The sequence below is a fragment of the Paralichthys olivaceus genome, chromosome 12, assembly GCF_024713975.1.
Source record: "Paralichthys olivaceus isolate ysfri-2021 chromosome 12, ASM2471397v2, whole genome shotgun sequence".
In the NCBI taxonomy this organism is placed as follows: domain Eukaryota; kingdom Metazoa; phylum Chordata; class Actinopteri; order Pleuronectiformes; family Paralichthyidae; genus Paralichthys; species Paralichthys olivaceus.
In genome coordinates this window covers 24,663,303-24,685,370 of record NC_091104.1, presented here as the reverse complement: position 1 = coordinate 24,685,370, position 22,068 = coordinate 24,663,303, and the positions used below count along the sequence as shown (strand labels likewise).

At 40.3% G+C, this 22,068-nt stretch overlaps 1 protein-coding gene across 1 annotated transcript in view; it reads right to left on the bottom strand.

Annotated features, from left to right (window-relative positions):
• Window positions 1-6,701: 6,701 nt before the first annotated feature.
• The window catches only part of adck1 (aarF domain containing kinase 1), a 78,080-nt gene continuing 62,713 nt past the window's right edge, over window positions 6,702-22,068 (bottom strand). The window contains exons 8-11 of the mRNA XM_020084570.2: window positions 21,754-21,903; window positions 20,075-20,272; window positions 10,036-10,229; window positions 6,702-8,027 (exon numbers count right to left, since the gene is read on the bottom strand). Of these exons, the coding sequence (XP_019940129.1) occupies window positions 7,868-8,027; window positions 10,036-10,229; window positions 20,075-20,272; window positions 21,754-21,903 (702 nt within the window). The 3' untranslated portion in view covers window positions 6,702-7,867. The remainder of the gene's footprint in view (window positions 8,028-10,035; window positions 10,230-20,074; window positions 20,273-21,753; window positions 21,904-22,068) is intronic.

Here is a 22,068-nt window from a genome sequence, read left to right as displayed (position 1 = left end):
ATTACCCGGAACACACTGGAACAGACAATGACACTGCCATCGCCCACACTGCAGCGCAGGCCACCGGCGTCTTTCTCTAACACGCGTGGTGTAACCACATTTACGCTGTGTTACCTGGGCGTCACTGAACAAAGATTCCACGTTGGTTCTACTCACAGACTTTACAACCGAAACAGAGACTGTGTAGTTTTGTCAGAGGCTCTGCCCATAGACGTTTAGTTTTATTTTTACGCAAACATGTTGATCCACTGATGTAAAAAAAAATCATAACGTCAAGAAGTGTAACTGGTGCAGTCATTTGTAAAAAGTTTAAAAGATGCACAAAGATAAATAAAATGAAGAATTGTAAACGTGTGGGTTTTGGTTGAAGTCGTCATCTTAGATATCTTTCACGGTGCAATAATCGAGCTCAGCAGTTTTGGTTCTGGATGTAAAACTCTCTGTGATATCAACTGTGTTCTCAGAAAAGGATATTTGATTCGCAAATATTACACTACCTATATCCTCAGGTGTATTTACGACCTCTGTGATTGGTGGAGCTCACTGTTACCATGGAGATTGTGGCACTTGACAATGCCACCGGGGTCTCCCGCACACAGCCGGAGACAAAGGAGTTGCTTTTCAGCATTTTATTTCTTCCTCAAACGGACCACAGTTAAATAAATCATTAATTTAAACTCAACTTAAAGTGGCAAGCTATTTCTGCTGGTGCCCAGGCTTTACAGCTCAGTTAGCTCGGACTCTTTCAGTCTCTCTCTGGTTGTCTCTTCACAGGTGTGTCCATGTGTCTCTCCCAAGTGTCTCCCCCTGGCAGCTCGTTGAGCGTTAATACACTAGCATTGCCTCACAAGCTTCTCGACTCCCGAGGAGGCCCCTGGTATTATGCGAGCATACAGGGCTAAGCTTTAGCTCTTTGATGGTAACAGCAAAACAGTGCAAACCAACTCAGAAGTAGAGAACAAGGCAGATTATTGCTGAACTGGGGCGAAGTTATACAGCCTTATCGTTCAGTCCTCAGGCCCCTGCATCCCCTACGCCACACATGTAATACTCACAAGGCCACATACAAACAAGACACACAGTATTTTTGTTATATATATTATATTATAAAAAACTATATCAACAAGGTTAAATAGAAGAAGATTGTGCTGGAAGTTGTTGGAAAGGAATCATTCGCAATGGTTTATGGGAGGTGTAGTTCCCTCACTCTGAAAAATAATGATTTATACGGTTTAGTTTCTTTGCCTTTTTTTCCATTTTCCAATATTTTCTCTTCCAAATCACATTTTATAGTCACGATTCATCTCATAGCTGGTCATCTTGGCTCCAGATTTAAAACTTTTTTTATAAGGATTTTCTGAAACGTCAGTGGAGAAAATGAATGGGAAATACTTCCAGAACCAAGGCTGTTAAAGAAGTTGGGGGTCACTGTTACTCTGTTTAGCAATCTAGGCAGTTGTATATTCATAATTGATAGTGCAGTGTATACAAAGGTTTTGGAATTGCTCATAACTGTGTTTTCCGTTCTGAGGTAACAAAATGGTTTCTGCAAAAACAAGCATGAACAAAGGAGAAGAAATGAAATATACAGCCATCCATGTAAAAGCACATACTGTATTAATCATGCTTTCCATGATCTTCCAGCCACTGTAGGGAAATGAATATGAGCAATCAAGTACTGCAGTTACACAGCCTCCATACAAATAAGCATGATACTTGAATAAACCAAATTGAGTGGTTAATGTTACCAATCAAACATAATAACACTGTGAGGTCTGTATCCCAGAAAGAAAGGTACAGGAAACCCTGAACATGTGCTCGTTAGCTCACTAACTAGTTAGCTCAATTACTCTTGTGTCAATTCAGGATATGTCTGCAGATATACAGCACACTTAACTTACATACTTTTAACAACACTCACTTTCTCAGGGATGCACACCATGACTCAACTCAAAGGAAGACTGCTGCCATCTGCCTGTAACACAGCTGAGGACCCACACAAGGACACCACAGCAGTGCAGGCTGCCCTTACTGTGCCTGATTAGGGACTTTGGCCCATCAGTAGTGGATGAAGCGGAGCCATTGTCCAGTTTGAACATAAGGCTCCAGCTTGTTGTTGTTCTGGCAGTGTTTGTAATGTTGGTGCTGAAGTCAGCCTAAAATGCTTGATCATGACAGCTATAGACTTGACCCTTGGGATTAGTCCTTCAACTGCACCTCATAGCCTTCTTCACAAAACATCACATGCATTTTAAGGGATAATTCCAGGTTATATTCAACTTGTATTCTTTAAAGGTACAGTTTGTAGAATTTTGTGATATCGAGTGTTGAAATTGCACGTTGCAGCTGAACACCCCTCACCTCACCCTCTCCTTCCAAACATGAAAAAGAACCTGTGGTAGCCTTTAATTGTCATAAAAACTCAAAAGGTGTTTAGTTTGTCCAGTCTGGACTAATGTAAAAAACATGGCAGCCTCAGTAGAGAGGGTCCCCTTGATGTAAATAGAAAGTATTTAAATATAAAGGACCTTTTCTGGGTTAAAGAAAACTACAATTCATACAATTTAGATGAAACGAACTAGTGAAAACATCATAAGAATTATTCTACATTAAATATCTGCCAGTAGTTCCCTTTCACCTCAATCTTACACACTGGACCTTTAAATAGTTTGGCATATTTTTGTCCATACTGACTGCAGGGTCCAGAGCATATTGATATGCACCTGTTATAAGACCTAAATAACCAAACACCCTTTTACTTGCACCACTTGAACATGTGAGTGTGTGACCTTTCATCCTCCTCCAGACCACTTCCACAGAGGGAGTGAAGGTGAAGTGAGGGAGGGTCAAGGTGTTTGCTCTTTTTTCTTTCCTTGAAAGGAATGAGGAGAAAGCTGTTCTTATTAGCTATGGCAGGCCTGGGTGGCTCTGCGTGATAGAGATGGATGTGGTGGCTCGCTCGCACGCACGCACGCACGCACGCACGCACGCACGCACACACACACACACACACACACACACACACACACACACACACACACACACACACACAATAAGATCATAGCCATCTAAAGCCATCTCACATTGTCCCCACAGTAGAAACAGGTGCTGTGTTGATGGTGGCAATTTTATCACCAAAACAGTAGGAAGAAATGAACAGTAGTGTACACTCTGTGTGTGTGTGTGTGTGCACCATGTGTTATGCTGGTCTAATCTTCTGTCACAGCCCAGTTGTAGGAAACGTGTCCCTGACATGCAGAGGATATGCCAACAAAAGTGAAACTAATTTCAATTCACCTGACGGGGCATTGCAAATAAGCACAGCCACTATCCTGTTAAAATACCTATTACACTGGCCTGGATGTGCAACTTGCAGACAAGGAATACTTCTCCCCTCCTCTTGGATGTTTTTGCAATTATGCACTTTAGCTGGATGAAGTGCACAGAGAGGCAAATTATCAGCAGGCTGACGAGCGAGTGTGTCCGTGAGGTTGGCTGCTGCAGGGATTAAAGCATGTGAGGCAGGAAACGTGGGGCTGATATTCAGGGCCTGAGCAGGATTTCAGGAGGAAAAAGAGAGGATACAAGATTACATATGGTTATTTCATCGCGTCTGTTTTGTTACTCGAAGGAGACTTGTTTCACGTGCTGCCTCAGCCAATCACTGAGCTTCAAACAGACAACGTTTGGGAAAAGGTGTGTGTGTTGGTTGGTCCTGCATTTTGGGTTTAGATCTTGGATTTTCAATAATTAGGTCCAGTCAGTGTGCAAAACACACACACAATTCAAATTACTGGAAACATGTAGAATAATGTATAAATACACAACTCAACATATTTCTTTTTGACATTTTACTGTGGCGAATTTACATACTATAATTTTTAATAATTAAAATTAAAAAAAATGAAACACTGGTTATTGATCTTACTCAAACAAACAAATATTTTTTAACGAGAAAAAATGTTCATATGTTCAATAACCTTCATACAAAACAAGACATGGCAAATTTGATCCCTGTGGTTTATGGAATTGAAGGTAGATGAGATTAAAAAGAAAGTTGGATGAAGAATTTGGACGTTTATTTTATTCACCATGCTTAAACATCTCTTTTCTCTGCTCCTTTTCCACAGTTGTCTTTTGTGACTTTCCTTCGAAGCTTTTAAGGCTTGTCTGCCTTTTATTATTTCTAATTGTTCTCTCCTCTCACATCCTTAAAAGTCTACAATATGTATTTTAGGATTCTTTAATGGGAGTTCAAATAGAAGATGGTGTGTATTATAAAGAGGTTGTTCCCTCCTTCGTTTGCAGTGTAGTTTGCTTTAAAAATGACAAAACATCGTCTGAGCAGCCTCTGGATACATCAGCAGAAATGTTAAGAAGAGTAAGTAATAAATGACTCCACACGCGTGAATTCTGTCCTGTTAATTCATCCATTATTCTGTAATGAAACATCCAAGCATTTGCTTTAACCTGAGTCCAATTCACACAGATAGACTGGCTCTTCTAACAAGTGTACTTCCTGTTCTTGGCAGAGACTGAATGTAAAGATGGATGAGGCGTCTCCACTTAAGTGCCATCTTTAGCTGCTGTCATAATTGGGGAGTCTGCACGGCAGGTCCGGCAGATTCTCGCCTTCAACCAATCATCAGACCATCTCAGCTGTCAATCATGACTTCTCACCGCGTTTCTATAGCATCCAATAACAACTTAGAACCAAACTTATCAAACATGTCAAGTCTAGAACATACATCAGTGTGAACTATTTAAAATGACAGAAACCGGGCGTCTCAGGGAGCTGCTCTTCTAGATATTTGGAGTCTCGTCTATTCTCTCCAGATAATGCATGCAGTTCACAGCAGAGTAGACAGTCCATGTTATCTTTCACTACGGTTCCAATGTCAGCTTGTCGAATATGTCCAGCGTTTCTGTTGACTGAAATCATTAATTTGGTCTATCAAGGATTGATTGTATGACAGGAAGATGCATGGCTTCATACCGTGTCCTGGTGCTGGGTTGTGAGAAGTTTTATCCAAGGGAATACAGTAGTCATACCAGAAACCCAAGTACCAGCTCCACTGCAGACACGCAGCAGACATAATCTCTGTGAAGTTGCATCCAGGAGGGATGGGGGTGGGGATTAAGACCTATACTGCAGCCAGCCACCAGGGGGTGATGGAGAGGATTTGGCTTCAGTTTCAGAAGCCCTCGTGTTGTCGATCTTTATACACAGTCTATGGTTCTTTATCAACAGTTTTAACACGCCCTACTTCTTTTTGTTTTCTGACAGTTGTATTTCCACGTTTGTACACAAATGCATTTCATTTGGAGAGAAAAATGAAGACACAAGAGGAGAAGAGGTTGATGGAGTGATGAAGAGGAGGTGTGTCATTCGTCAGACATGCTAAAAGTGACACTGGTCATATATCTGAAGGGGCTCCCTTCTCAATCCCCTACATAATTAATAACCAGCTTATCCCTATAACTCATTTTGCATCATCACTGACAAGTATGGTTTCACCTGACTATACATGCCACAGCGATGAAGAATTGCTTTGTGGGATTGTAAACAGGATGCAGTGTACATGTTAAATACATTTTGTATTCCACCGTGGACATTTTCAGAGCATAGTGCAGCGTTAACATCTTACACTCTTACACATCCACATGACTATGTTTGTGTTTGGAAAACTGCAGGGCAGCATTTTAGTCTGGACAGCCAGAAACACAAATGTTTGGAATCTACAAAACCACTTGTTGATTGGGTCTTTTCGGTTACAACTTAGCCTTTGCTGATTCGTCAGGCTCCTATCACATGACCCTTTTTTCTAGAAGAACAAAAACGGCATCAGCCACAGCTAACAGTGTAGAACGCAACATGGATTATCATGTGCAAGCGTTGCTGACCCTGTTGTCTTTGTAACAGCTGTTGTGCAGTTCAATTCTGCATTTTACCATGATGTTACTAGAGTATTCAAATTGATACGGATTCAAAATGCTTGCGTGGAGAGAGATCGACAGAGAAATCGTGTTTTCAAACCAAAAGTTTGTCATTTTGATGTAGCCTTAGAATTGTGACAAAGTTAGTGAACTTAGACCTCACAGCGAATCCTTCTGACATGACTCGGAGGTTTGTCTCGTTCAGGAAGAGTGCTGGGAGGAGTTCAAAGTGATACGACAGGTAGGCCCACAGATCACCTGTACTTGTGACACACAGTGGCTCATGCACAAAATATGTTTTGGGGAAGAAAACAACTTTTTGCAGAGTTACATAGTGTTGATATGTTGTGATGCTCTATTTGTGTGTTTTCAGCCCCTTACGAAAACTGTAACCAAGCAACGGACTTTCAACAACTTGTCAACGCTACAGTTCGAATGTTCTCAAGAGCTGCCGACTGTGACTAACGCTCATTACGACAAAGCACAGGTCGTAAGTTTGGTGGGACATTATGACAGTCCAGTCTGAAAACATACGAAACAACCCAATTCTTTTCTTCACTGGTTAGAAAACAAGACACAAAGATGGGACACAAAAAAAAAAGGCAGGGTAAGTGAGGAGAAACGTTTCTGGACAGCTCCGCAGTGACAGGAAGAGACAGAGATGTCTCACTGTCAGTGACCACAATTCAGTACACAACAATGAAACCAATAGTAACACAAACTTGTGTGGAATGAGTGTACAGTATTTAACCAAGAAACAACAGTAACATTGAAACAGTAATCTTTATTATATAATGACAACAACAACACAAATGTACTTGTCCTGTAAACAGATGTGATTTGACATAAACTATATTCTGAGGTATTTAGTTAAGGAGTGCAGATGAATCAGTGGTCCAGCTTCTTCCAGCAGGAACATTATCAGTATGGAACTACAGATCAACTCTGCAGTGACAACATAAAAAACTCCCATTGTATTATTATATTTCATGAAACTCTCCTGGAGGTAAAGACTATCAACTTGCACCTGTTGCATGTCGTTCAGTGAGCTCCGTCCGTTGGCCTGACACCTGTCTTCGTGTGGCTTATTGTAAAGCTACACAGTTCTGTTTGCTTCCGACTGGAAGGCTGTTAGCTCTTGTTTATTACAACCTGCAATGTTGCATCACTATCTTCTCTATATGGCATTATGTTTAGGTTGTGCGTGACATCTGTAGCCCTGGTTTAACTTTGCACATGAGAATGTAATAATCTCAAGATCACAACTATGGAATCTGATTTTCTCCCTGATCATACTGGAGTTATCTTAGAAGGCCTGGCATCTCAAGTAATAACAGTTGGCTTTGATAGCTGAAGAAGAGCTTGTTCTGCCGCATGTTAAATACCTATATCGTATTATGATGAAATATCAAATGGTATCTTATCATGGTTTGATAGTTGAGTTTTTTTGGAAAATGTGCAGAACTGCTTTTTTCTGAAACTGAGATGAGGACATGGATGTTAATCTCATGTCAGTGTGTGGAGGCTGAGTCAGGAACAAGTGGTTCCAGTAATGTGACAGAACTATTTCTTGACAAACTTCTGCGCAGCACCTTTCCGAGCTGGTTTTGGTCTCATGCACAATGAATATTGCAAATAAGAAACATTTAAGAGATACATAATTATCTGACAGTATATTCTGAACTTGAGAGTAAAAACAAACAAAACAAAAATGTGCTTATCTTAAATAAAAGAAACCCAATTATGACATAATCATGAGAAATCGACCTCAGCACATGTAAAAGTTCTGGTGTTAAAAAGCATCACGATGTATTGGGCGTGTGTGTTTGTGCACATATTTCAATTGTTTCATTACACAATGTATCACAAACCAGCCCGGAGCCATCTGTTGCGGCGTGTTGCTGATGCTCAAGTCTGAAGTCCATGTGTGTCAGTGCAGAAATGGCAGCAATGCAGTGAGCCAGCGTACCGACATGAAGCTCTTCACCCACAAAAACAGTTCATAGAGAGTGAGTTTCCCCAGGCTGAGAGTTTCAGCCAGCTTTATCTGCAGACGCCTCCTCCTGGACTGAGCCTTGCTCTTCTTGTGCCTGTCGACAAGATCGGCAGAAGGACCGGGAACATGTTAGTCATAGTTTAAAGAGACTGGGTCATAAAAACAAAAAAAAAAGCTCTTGATTTCAACTCACAGAGTGACGTTCAGACAGCTGCGTGCAACATTAGTGCATTTTCAATGACTTGCTTTGTACTTGGGAATGTTTAGTAAAGACTGAAAAGTCTGGACCCGGTCTGAACCCTGTCATGTCTTTTTCATATTGTACATATTTTACCACTTGATTTGATAAGTCTTGGTTTCACATTGTAATTAAGAGAGCGCACAAAAGACTTTTGAATGACATATATACGCCCTTCCATCAATACCTATGAGGGCTGCGTCTACCTATACTTGATATGAATTGGTTTGTAGACGGACATGCATCTGACGTTGGCGTGTTGTCAATTCAGCTAAAATGCATAGAAAGAAGTTGTTTTTTTCCATTTGAATGGTTTATTGGGCTCATTTTGTTGTCACTGGATAACGTTTTATACTGTACACAGAGCAGATGATTTGATGACCCCAAAAAAAAAACTTTTACCTAAACCTACAACCTACAGGAGGAAACCTGTGCAGGCACTAGGGCCTCTCTCCCATCAACAAGAAACAGACTCCTTTCTGAGTCCTGACCCTGACATCAAAAATAAATTATTATCAGAGCAAGAAAAGTTCGTTCAAAGATACAACCAGGAAACATCAGGTTTTCAAATGGGAACTGTGGCAACATCAGTGGGTTTGTCATATTCTACACATTTTAAAAGAGCTTCATTTTGAATTCTGCAACTGTCTCTGTTGATGAGAAATCTTTAATTATTGTGGTTCTGCTTAAATGTTTAAATGGTCATGAACATAGGGACATAAAGGTGCAACACACACCTGAGAGAGGTTAGCACTTGAACACAGAGTGAGTTGTCTAAACGGAGACAGAGCAGCAGTGTGAACAGACTGCTGGAGATGAGGTGGCACTACAGGATCCCCTGGTGCCTGTATTATATCACTACCCATGGCACTTCAATTGGTTAATATTTTATAAGATGTGCTTATTCAAACAAGCTCTACCACTGTCAGCAGAACCAGGCAAGAGACTGTCTGAGTGTGTGTGTGTGTGTGTGTGTGTGTGTCCACAACCATGTCCCTCAGCCTTCAGCTGTGAGCTGAAGTGACAGCACACATCCCTCCTCTCCCAGCCCGTAGTGGCAAATTTCAATTTTTCTTCCAAAGCCACTCACTTGTCAGCTTAGTTTGTCTTTAGTTCTGACACATTTCCCATTTCACCATTTCACTATGAACACATGTTTAAGTCTCACAAACTGATGAGTTTTGATGTTTCACCACAGACAGTTTGTGAGCTGGAACATGATAAAATGTCTCTATAACTGGAGACGAATAACCACCTAACAATGGTTAAACTACTACTGACTTTATTCTTGTTTGTTAGTGTTCAATTTAATTTATAGTGTAAAAAGTAAGAAGACTTTCACTTTGAAAGAAACAGAAAACTACTTTAACCATTCTCAACACCTAGAAGCATCGCTTTGCTGTGATGTTGGCTGAAGTATTAAACACATTTACAAAACTAGACTGGCACTCAGTAGAGCACATACTTCCATTAAAGCCTAAAAGTTCAATTATTAAACCACATTTAAATTCACTAAATCCAGATTTTAATTTGGATTTCAATGAAATTGCACATACTCATGAAAATCTGTCTCCAACACATTCCTCATTTTTTTAAATCAATCTCTATGAATATTTCTCAAAGAAATAAAGCAAATGTTGAAAAATCTCACAATTTAAAAAACAGTGAACCTTCTCCCCCCCACAGATCTGCCCCCTGATCCAGATCCGCATTATAATTTAATGGGTTCTTCACTGACCCAAACCAGACCCGTCCAAGTTTCATGGTAACCCGTCATATAGTTTTTGTGTACTCCTGCTGACCAACAGACACAAAACAACCACAGATGAAACCATAAAAGAAAAAAAGAATAAAGCTTCCTGACCTGGCCAAGGCACGTATGCAGCAGCGGGACATGTTGATGAAGGACGAGGACGAGGCTCTGGTCTGTAAGGTGGTCTCGATGCCCCTCAGCAGGTCATTGGTCTTCAGCAGCAGCAGCATCTGACGGGGCACTCGATTCAAGAGCTCGCTGATCTGGGGCAGGTACAGAGCCGCATTGGTCCGAATCTCAACATCCTACCAAAGGATAGAGACAACAAGCCAAGATGTGTCTTTACTGGTTACATTATGTATAATCACATAAAGGACATGCATGTGCACACTCATTGATCTCATGTTTTCTCTGATAATGTCTGACTAGATGTCCTCAGGGTGAATCATCTGTCTTGACTCCTCTGGGTCCATCAGGGCAAGAAGAAATTAACGTTTAAAAGCATAACATGTTAGCCAATCACAAAACTTATGTATGAAACTAGAAATTGTCTTTCCACTGGTGTATCTGTTAGACTCAAGCAGCTGAATGACAGAAAATCAAGAGAAGTGGTCAGCAGCAGAGATAGAACAAGACAGAACTCCACCTCCATCCATGGCTGTCATCTGTCAACAGCTGACCATTGTTCTTCCCAACAAAAACACATCATAAGTCCTGAGCAGAGCCATCACACGCTAGCACAAACCTCCTCAACCACACTTTACACTTTAAAAATGAAACAGGATCTACTCTGGTAGGAGTGTTTTCCCCTTCAGCACCAGCATTTCCTACTGAAATAGCTTGTAATGCGATGTAATGTGTATAAATGCTGAATTTAAGTTTGTGAAGGCTACACGTGTATGTGGATGCACATGAAGAGACATCTTTTCTTTGGATTTAATCTTGATTTCTTGGTGTTTTTATGAGACATATTTTGCTATTAGTTTGTCATACTTTCTAGTTGGTCAGACTATCGCCCCCTCCACTGAGAATATGTTTTCTTTATTTTTGTCTGGTAACAAAGTTTGCAAGATTATGTCAAAGCTAAGGGTGTATTGCTACGAAACTTGGTGGAAGGCTGCGGTATGGGTCAGGGAAGAAGCCATTATATTTTGGTGCAATCTGGATCAGGTGGCAGGTCCAGGAACATTGGTTCACTTTCTCTAACATTGCAAGTTAGGTTGGTTTTGACATTTTCTTTGATTCCTGAGATGATAATTCATGGAGTTTGATGAAGAAAAACAACATTTGATGCATATTTATATGGTGAATTTAAATGTTGTTTCATAGGGCGGAGGTATGCACTCTACTTAGTGCTAGTTTTGTGTATGTTCATTTTGTGTTTTATAACATTTTGTGCAATTTCATCATTACTTAGGTAAACGCTTGAAATAAGGCCAATGGGCTGTCTGCCTCTCCCTGTTCTCTACATTGTTTGTTATATATTCATTCTGTATTTTTTAAATTGCGCAAAGTAAAATACAAGAGAGAATGAATGAGGACAAGAAGAGTCTGGCGGATGATATCTGCCTCCATGACGGCTATTTGATCCTTTTGAATCTGAAGACGGTTGCTTATGTGAATGCCCCTCTCCTGCTCTGTACTCACTTGAAAGTCCTCTGTGCACATCAACAGGTCTAAATGACACCCTCAGTGATGGAACACGACCAGAAGAGAAATCAGGTGAAGGCTACAGGAGCAGTAATCAGTGGCGGTGATGTTGTGATTAAAGCAAAGAAAACTATTTCACTGGTCTGGATTGTTTACAGTACACACTGGGGACACAAAGGTCCTCACATTGTACTGCCTCTTTAGATGAGTAACTACTTGACTGCGGTCGAGTATGCAACATATATAATTACACCCTCTGGGCGTTCCAGAGAAAATTTCAGGCACTTCTACATTGGCTTCACTATTATGATCTACAGTATATGCTCTTCACTGCTACACACCTGAAACCCCTGAAAGTAAACTGCAGCATCCTCTGGGAAGAAGTCAAAGGTCATTGACAAGTTGCCTCGTCCTTTAGGAGCATAGATGGGCCGAGAATCGCCAGTTTGCCAACAAATGTGTGAGAAAAGTATTGAAATGTTTAAAAAAAAGTGTTCCTCAAAGAAAGATAGGGAGAGAGTTGGATATTTCATCATCTACGGTGCATAACATTATTAAAAGATTCAAGGAATCCGGAGGAAGAATCAAAATCGATGCTTATTTTGATGTCAAACATCAAATAATGTGCTTTTGTATTGTTTTTACTGTAATACAGGTCAAAGATAATTTATAAATCACTGTTTTATTGAACACAGAAGAAATAAGTTGTTTCATAACTTATCCTACAGTATCTGGTTGTAGCAACTAAAGCACATATGGCTCCATTTAGGCAACTCCCAAACACTTTATTGAGATTCAGGAAAGTTGGTGGTCTTGGTCAAATGTTTAAAAGGTCAAAGGTGACTGCAAACAACAGAGGGAGTTTAAATTAAATCAAATACCATATGTAGATTTGTACATTCAACCACCCATCCCCCATGTGATACACAGGTAGTATCTGCAGGTTTGTAGTGACATGGGAAACTACCTGACTAAGAGATTTCAGCAACGGAAGAGATCAAATCTTTTTTTTGAAAAAGAACTCCTTTTGGACACATAACCACCACATCCATCATATTGCAGCCTATTTTGCAAACGTTAAGTGGATACAAGGAATATCAAAACTTTTTCATAGCCTTGTTGTATATGTATTTATCCATTGTGTGTGTGTGTGTGTGTGTGTGTGTGTGAGACAAACTGTCAGAGCTGTCATTGCAGATAAACAGAGAGTTGACAGGCACAGAGAGAGACAGACAGCAAGTCAACATCCTGACACAGATAAACTCTGTCTCTGCTCTCTGTCTGTCTGTCTTTGTCTCATGCCGACAGGAAGTGATGTGATTTAACAACACTGACGCAAACAACATCTGATTCAACGGCATTATCCTCTACCTACAGACACACACGCACACACAAGTCCCAAGAGGGTGATTTGATGTCTGACAGACACAAAGGAGACACACAAATACAGTGTGCACTTGTAAACGTGAGAGTACAAATGGCTCCATGACTGTATTTTCCGATATGTGTTTTCAATATCAAATGGTTAAGATGTATTACAGTATTATCTATCTTTGTATCAATGCCTGTTTCATAGAGTACTCTTTAACAACTACCCATAACTACTTCACTCGAGAATCACTTGTGACTTTGCTCATTCGGAGCATTTTTCCCTTGGTTGAGTTTCTTTTTACACTCAGAAAGAAATCCCAGTGAACTGACTCACTCCAGAGAATGTTGACTGCATATTGGTTTGATCTGTCTGGGGCAGCAGCAGGGAAGCAAATACAGGGGGGAGGTACCTCATTCCTCATTGCTAGTCCAAGTAATACCTTGGTTCATTATCTGGCTAGCTGCAATTACTTATAAATGTGCCACGGTTTATTTGCGTCTGATTAAACTGGGCTAAAAACTCCAGGTCTGAAAACACTCTTTGCCATCTAAAAATTATAACTTGTTTTTGCTGTGACCGTGGTGTGTCCAGTCCTGTTCTTGGTGGTCTCCATTCACATTGAAACTACATTTAATGAAAGGGCAACAGACAGCAAGAACTAAACCACAATGCTGGGAGCATCTTCAGCTACAACTTCTTTTTTTTTCCATTTATGCACAAAAATAAAAAGATATGCAATCAGATATGATTAGGAGGGTACCTTATTGACCACAGCCTAATAATACCAAAGTGCTCTACAAAATGGAGGCATCCACAGGAAAACTCCCTGTGTGGAAAACATTCAGTGTTTAATTCTATAAAGCTTGGAGGGTCTGAATCCGTTTGAGACCTGAAGCCGGAGAAAGCAGCGGGTGAGCAAACTGTCAATCACGGCTGTCAATCAACACCCACATGGCAAACACAGTCACGAAGCAAAGTTTTACTGCTGTGAGATTACATACGCTAAACTTAATGCAAAAGCCACAAATGTGCGCTGTGTATAGGTGTGTTTACGCATCCACGCAAGTTGAAAATTTTTCAACTTGAGTGCAAAATTGTCATGCATTGCCAAAATGATCAGCATTGACATTTTCTGGACATCTGCAAGAATAGGAATTGAGATGCTGTCCCCATCCATTGGCACACGGAATTGTACAATACAATTTTTATGGTGCGGCAAAAAACTAGATGATGATGTTGATTCAATCCGTCTTGGACAGCTCTAAGTTAAGGTATGCATCCGAGACATATTGAGATCTGATCACTCTCACACATTCAGCCGTGGTCTGGGACGCACATGGCCACATTCTTTAAGCAGTGTGTGCTAATGTGTTCAGGGCCACATTGAAGGACCGCCTACTCATCTGACGTCCTCTGCAAAAGAACACAAATATGCGCTTGCTTGCATTGGCATATAGCTGAAGCTGATTTTGTCAACAACATCAGAAAGGTAAATTATAAGGCGACAGCCAGCTTAGACAGAACCATTTGCTTGGAACACGCCAAGGAATAAATCTAGTCTATATTGGTTTGATTTCTTCTTCTTTTTTTATTGTCCGGTCGACTAAACATGGGACTGTACCTCCTGCGTCGCATTTGGTCTTCACAAAGAAAATTCTGCATGGTTATTTACACATAGAGCAGGAAGTGAACGCCGATCACAAGTGGTCACCCCAATCGTACATCGACGCCATGCACTGTATGAAGAGGTTTGTTATTTATCATAACTAAAAAAAAACAAAGAAAAAAAAAAACCAGAGCTTCCAGGCTTAAGACATACACATACAACATAATACCCCATCACAAACACCCAGCCCCCACCCACTCCAAGTCCAAATAACAGGGGGCTGGGTGTTCTGAAGAGCTCGGCTGAGTCCTGCTTGGGGAATAACAATTACTAGCAATTATAGGAGGTTGGTTAGCAGGCCTCACAGCTGTCAGCAGGACACAGAGAGGGCGACAGTGCTCTCATTTGCATCTGAAAGCTTCAATAAGGACATATTGTATTGCAAGTGATGCGATAATAAGCTGCGCAAAAGGCAACGCAAATGCATTCGGGGGAGGAGGAATCTGTGGCGGTGATTTTTCTTTTCTCCCCAGTGCAGCAGAGAGTTGGCAGAATGATTTCATTCAGCCGCCAGCAGATATTAGAAAACTGTGGGCAGAGACAGAGGGAAGAATATCAGAATCTACAGTACGATCAGCTGTAACCAATGGCAGTCTGAGTGGGAAAATGCAACCGTGCTCAGGGCAGTGAATTAATTGCACTAAAGAAATGCAAATCTCCACTAGTACGTGGTGAATTTTTAGGTTTTTCTTCACAATGTCAGAGGTGTAATTACTCCAAATGTCTTGTTGACTTGAATATAAATGTTTCCTGATTTAAGGATGTTTGGCCCCATTAATGATGAGGCAACTAATGACAAACTTCGCCTCTACCCAGACATTTCCAAAGTTGGTGGTGGGTCTGAAGCGGAAATCTCTCAAGTCTCTTGGACCTGTCAAGGCTGTGGGTCACGTGAGGAGACACACATAAAAGACACCAACGGAAATGTCAACATGGAAAGACAGATATTCAAAAGCTTTAGGTGATAAGAGCCAATGACAGTGTGATGTGCTGTAAATGAGAAAGTGATCTCTGCCGCCCCCTCCTCCTGCTGCATTCTGTATAGCTACTTTCAGATATGCACTGAACTCCGGAGGTGGATGTGTGAACGCAAATATTCGAGTGAGTACTCCTGCGGTCTTTCTCTGGCCAGCAACCTAGTATACAGTCTGCGGAAACTTTAGAGGAGCTCAACTGTGAATACAGCAGGAGATCTCTCACCAGTTATCAGACTGATGCCCAGTCACGCTAAACAAACAGCAGAAGCAGATGAGTTAGGGTGCAGACATTTCTACTCCATCTGTGGTGACTTTTGAATTTAGTGATTAGGCTCTGTTCATTTTAGTTAAAGGTACAGTGTGTATAATTTTGTGATATCTAGTGTTGAAATTGCATGTTGCAGCTGAACACCCCTCGCCTCACCCTCTCCTTCCAAACATGAAAAAGAACCAGTGGTAGCTTCAGTTGTCATAAAAACTCAAAAGGTGTTTAGTTTGTCCAGTCTGGACTAATGTAAAAAAACATGGCAGCCTCTGTAGAGAGGGTCCCCTCGATGTAAATATAAAGTATTTAAATATAAAGGGTCTTTTCTGGGGTAAAGAAAACTACAATTCATACAATTTAGATGAAACGAACTAGTGAAAACATCATGAGGATTATTCTACATTAAATTTCTGCCAATAGTTCCCTTTCACCTAAATCTTACACACTGGACCTTTAAGCATTTGATAATTTAATATGTATGGTGATGGTTTTGCAAGTGGTTCCAGTCTGTTCTTATTCTTTTTCACTTGTAATGCACAATTAATCCTAAAATGATGTTTCACACAAGATACGTTCTTGCAGAATATAATCAATTAAAATCATGAATTGGCACTAAATTTGAGAAAATAAAAATATTGGTGGTATCATCTCGCTCTACGTAGACAAAACCGACAAGTCAAACCACCACCTGGTCATATTTTGAACACATTTTTCTGTTTTCAGTGATTGGAAGAGAAACATTGATTAAAAAAAGAAATGTTCCTGCATATGAAAGAAAGGCAGGAAAAAGCCAGAGCTCTAACAGCACTCAACATCTGCTGCATGTGACTGCATTAACACTAATGGAATGCATCCCTCACTTGATGAAGCAGGAGTTAAAAATGATACATGCATTAAGTGGATGGAGAGGACACAATGAAAAGAGGGAACATAACGAAGGAAACAGCAAATGGGGGAAAAAAAGGAGAAGTCGGAAGAGATGAAAAAGACAAAGCAAAGAGGACGAGTGGTTGTGGCAACAGAAATGTCTTGAAATGTCTTCTTAGCTCCAGAGTGCTGCACAATCAACAAGTATGTTCAAGAAGAGGGCACTTGAGTGGATTCCGCCTAATGGTGTGTGTGTGTGTGTGGGTTTAACAACCGGGGACATAAATGACAAAGGTTGCCTACATTGATGGAAGTGCTTTCATGTCAGCTTAAGAGGGAGACAGGGGGAGGTAGAGAAATACACCTTACACACATACTCACCCTGGAATAGTACTATGCTGATGAGTGCATAAAATTCCTTAAATAATGTGAAACGATCCAGCTTCTTTGCAAGAACAAGATGGATATTTCCCCCCCTGAAGCCTCCTTCTAAAGCTGTTTGTCCTCGTATGGTCTTTATAGTGTTGTGCTGCATGAATCCACAAACACAGTGTAATGACTTCAGTGTCTCATGTGTTGACCTGCACACCACTTACCAATCATCAACACAATCAACTCATATTACCTAGCTGTTTCATCCATACCATGATTTGCATTACATTGCATTTCCCTGCATCAATCCAAATCCACACAACATTATAACACTTTTAAATCTGACCTCACAATTCCTCCGACTGCTCCATACAGTCCATTAATCCATTGTATATTTGGCCACTTGATTCTCAATGTGCTTCTTTTGGGAATTACCCTGCGATCATTAAACACAAGTGGAAGAGGGTAGAGCTCATGGAGAGCTTTACCTTTGAGCTTTGCTCCTACTTCACTGTGACAATCTGGTCCAATGCCTGAATCTGACTAACCATAATTCAGTCAAACAACAAGGGCGAAGCCACTGCATGCACTAACTAACAGCTAACACACTCATATTTACTTACTGGTATTCAGACCAAACACACATATGATGCCACTGTTGCACAAATGAAACTGTTTTCTGACCTGACATCTCCACTTGGTTAGGGTTAGCAGACCTTGATGGTCATGATTGAAATAATAACCATTTGGCTCAAGTTGGGATTGGCTATAATCAGCACAATGAAAAGAAGACAAGCTTCTGCACATTCTCAAGCTCGAAAACATCCTATTATTTCCTCCACGATGGGACTTAAAAGCAAATGCATCTCATTCGTGGGCATCTGCTGAAATCCAGACCAAGATTTCCATCTCTTCTGAAACAGGTCTAGCCAATCACAACCATTTATTTAAAATGGGGCAGGTTTGATTCGATGATGGGCAGAGTCGCCTCGCTGAGGCATTCTCTTGAACAACAGAGATGGTTGATGTGGACAGGTCTGATGAATCTGCTGTGGCAGCAGTATTTAATGCATTGTATTGTTTATTTTCTAAAGAAGGAAAACACATTAAAATGCACTTAAATTGTTTGTTGATACACTACATCAGATGTTTCACCACTGTGATTAGTTGTAGGTCTGTCCAGTTGCATCCAGCAGCATCTTGGTCAGTTGATAACACCCCCAAGAAATTAACGGAAACGTTCCAGATCCATTTGAATTTGCAAATAAATCTAATGATGCCAGGTCAGAACAGGTTTTCTTGATTTTCTTGAAAGGGCAATCTATGGCATGAACAAAAATTGCCACAAAATATCACAGATAATATAAATGCTAATATGCAACCAGTGATATATTATGAATAACCATAACTAAATAGTGTTTTGGTCAACTTCAAAAGACAATAAAATATCATTCGAAAAAAAAAAACTGTTTCATTTTTTATGTGCTGCCCATTTCATCAACCATCACTGTCTGATGTGCCCTACATCTTCATAAATTAAATTTAAAAAGTTCAATTCATAACAGAAATATTCCTCAACGGGCTGAGGTGATGAATAGAGATTGTATGGGGAAAATCAGGAGGACCAAGGGAGATGAAATTAAAGAGCAGTAAGCAGTGTAGGCAGCAGAACAGCAAACAGGAAATGAGGAAAAAAGTCAAATCACTGAGCTGTGAGGAAAATGAAGGAACTACACATGAAATCACACACACACTCACACACACACACACACACACACACACACACACACACACACACACACACACACACACACACACACACACAGTATTCAGCGAATGTTGCTTGTTTTACTATGTGGGGCAGTAAAATATCGAAGTGGGGCCAAATGTCAACTCTGAATGATGCCATATGCTGAAGGTACAGACACACTGTTCGTGCAAATTAATTTGTGTATATGTTTGTTTGATACTGATATAATTTTTGTGGTTTACTGAGTTTGTTTTACATTTTTGAATAGTTCAACATTAATATCCTTTTACTGGCATGTCTGGTTTTCCAAACATATTCATTTCAATTTCAGAAATACCAAAGAAGTCATGAGAAGTTATTCATGCACCTTGCCCAGTGCTGCCTTGCCCTGCCCATCATGTCAGAGGGGGTGGCACATTGTAGGAGACTGTTGTGAAGTACTTTTGCCAGCTTCAAAATGTTGCATAAGAGAGGTATAAATAAACTCGCTCTTGAGAACAGATGGCGTTGTGGAACCCCTGTGGATAAAGGGATACTGAGACACACAAACACATTTTTTTTTTTTGGCTGGTGGATTCTAAAAACAATCTTATCTTAAAGAAAAACTTCGGATCTCCAATCCTAGTCATAAACACTTATTTTGCAATAGTGTTTAGTTTGATCCCTGACCATCAAAAGTAGCCTCAAACTCAAAGGACACTCAAGGACTTCGATAGAAATGTGTTTGTAGTTGAGGTTTATGTTCAAAACTCTTATTCAAACCTTACCTCAAATTATTTACTTTGGAGCCTGGTGCAGCCGGTTTATTTTTTATACCTTAACTGAACATACGTTCATTTTGCAATGCATTTATTTACACTCACAATTGATATTAAATGTAATATTTAACAGTACAATGTTCATTATTAATTAATTGTAAAAACAGAAAGAAAAGGTTTTAAAGTTTGTTTTTTAATTATATTTATAGTTTTAAGTCTGATAATTGTTTTTATCATTTTCGATGGTATGGTTTGTCAAAGTTGGCAAGAATACCTACATTATATGATCATACAATTTCAACATTAGATGCAGTCTATTTTTGTAGTCTTGTAGTCCATGTTTTTATTATCATTGCTGCTAATTTATTTTGTAGTCTGATTTGCTTTATCAATCTCTGTAAAATACTGTCTGATATATGTGAACTTAAACTTTTAAATGAATACTGCGTCCATGTTAGTGTGTGAGATCATACCTCATTGTGTGTGACAGGCACAGAGCTGATGCCAGCATTGACTGCGGTCCAAGAGCGAGCAGTAAGGACGCAGGCAAAAAGCGGGTACAGATCTCCAGCTCCCAGTCTGCGGCTGTAGCGCTCCACCTTGGACATGTTGCTGTCAATCAGAGCCTGCCACAGCCGACAGTAGTCCAACCTGAATTCTGGTTTGAGGATCTGGAAAGAGGGGAGGATGGGTGATATTGCTATTTTTTTCTATTGAGAATTGTATCTACTTTACTAAAATAATAATTGGTACTTTAAGCTGCAAACAACAACGTATTTTGAGGATTTCTATCTCTTCTTATTATTGCATTATCTTTTCTGCTGCAATTTGAATTTTCACAAACGTTCCTAAGCAGCTGAGCTATCATGTTTACTATGTGAATGAACACAACTGGTGATGTTTGCTAATGGCAAACCTGCAGGGGTTTTCTCCTTGTCTGTGCTCTAGTCACTCTTGTTGGTTGGGAATAGCTCCTGCACGGTGGCGGTTGGTAGGATTCTTCTGACAGTCACACCCTCCTGATCAGTGGCTAATCTGACATCAGGGACTGTCTTTTGCCGCCTTTATTGCCTATTGCCGTGCTCCCATTGGCAGTTCCACCAGGATATAAACCACAACATTCAATGGACCCATTTATAAAAGCCCTCCTGTGGTCAGACAGTAGAGTAACCTGCCTGTCTTTGGTGATTCAAGTATTTCCATTTTAATAATGTTGTGAATTTACATTTCCTTTGTCAGAAGTTATACATCGTAGGGTTTCTGCCTTCGATATGTTGACAAATATCCTGAACAATCATTATGATAAAAACAGTTTTTATAAAGTACTACTATATTAATTCATTCTTTTCAATTTCTTCATTATGCATGTGTCAATATTAACATTTACATTACATTCACATTTCCTGCTTTGTTTTAACAAACCATTCAACTACCAGCTCAGAATCCTCTGCCACTTCCAACACATACACAATGTGTAGTTCCTTCCTGGTAATATTACAGGAAATGTATGTGTGTGAGTGTGTCTATGTGTGTGTGTGTGTGTGTGTGGATTAAGATTCTACTCCAAAATGACAGCTGAAATTTGAAGTCATTAGCGAATAAATTGGTGCCATTATGGTCAAAGGGAGGTCGCTGTGTGTCTGTGTGTCTGTGTGTGTGTGCGTGTGTGTGTGTATTGTGTCTGCATTGTGTGTCTCAGAGAATATTTATTACTACATTCCCTTCATGAATACAGGAACAAGCAATAAACAAACTCATGTCAGACCTGTGGGTGTTTCTAAAAGCGAGTGTGTTAACAATCAAAAAGCATGTGCGTGTGTGTGTGTGTACGCAACATGAGAGTACACATACAGTATATGCCATTATAATTAAGGCTGTGGCGAACCAATCCAAACACAGCACACTGCACTCTGCTAAGAACAACATCAAATGTGCTGTTTATCAAAAAGCTTTTATTCCACTGCAGCGCTAATAAAAGTGTGTGTCTGCCTGTGAGCGTGTGTGTGCTGTTCAGTTTTTTCATGTGCATCGCCACTGTTTGTTTGCAGCTCCACCGATACACTCAAGGCCTCCGGCAGCAGCATGAAAAATGGATTGCAATATTGGAACAAATGGTATTTTCTTATGTCTGCGAAGCCTGGAGATCTCCCACCTGATAAAGGCCGTGATCAAGCAGGACAATCTCTGTCTTCCTGTTCTGGGGACACTTTCGGACCAACACGTTGCCTGGATGCGGGTCACAGTGAACAAAGCCGTGGACGAAGATCATTTCACTGTACATCTTACCCAGGTTCTCTGAGATCTGGAAGTCATGAAGTGAAAAAAAAGAGGAACATTAAGTCCAAAGAGATTCCACATTTTCTGCAGAGGTTGTACGCCTTCACGAGCCAATCAAGTTGCTGTTTACATGTCTGTCCAACATATTTTCAGTTCTGGCCAACATTGTGTGTTCTAAAGTGACAGTGAC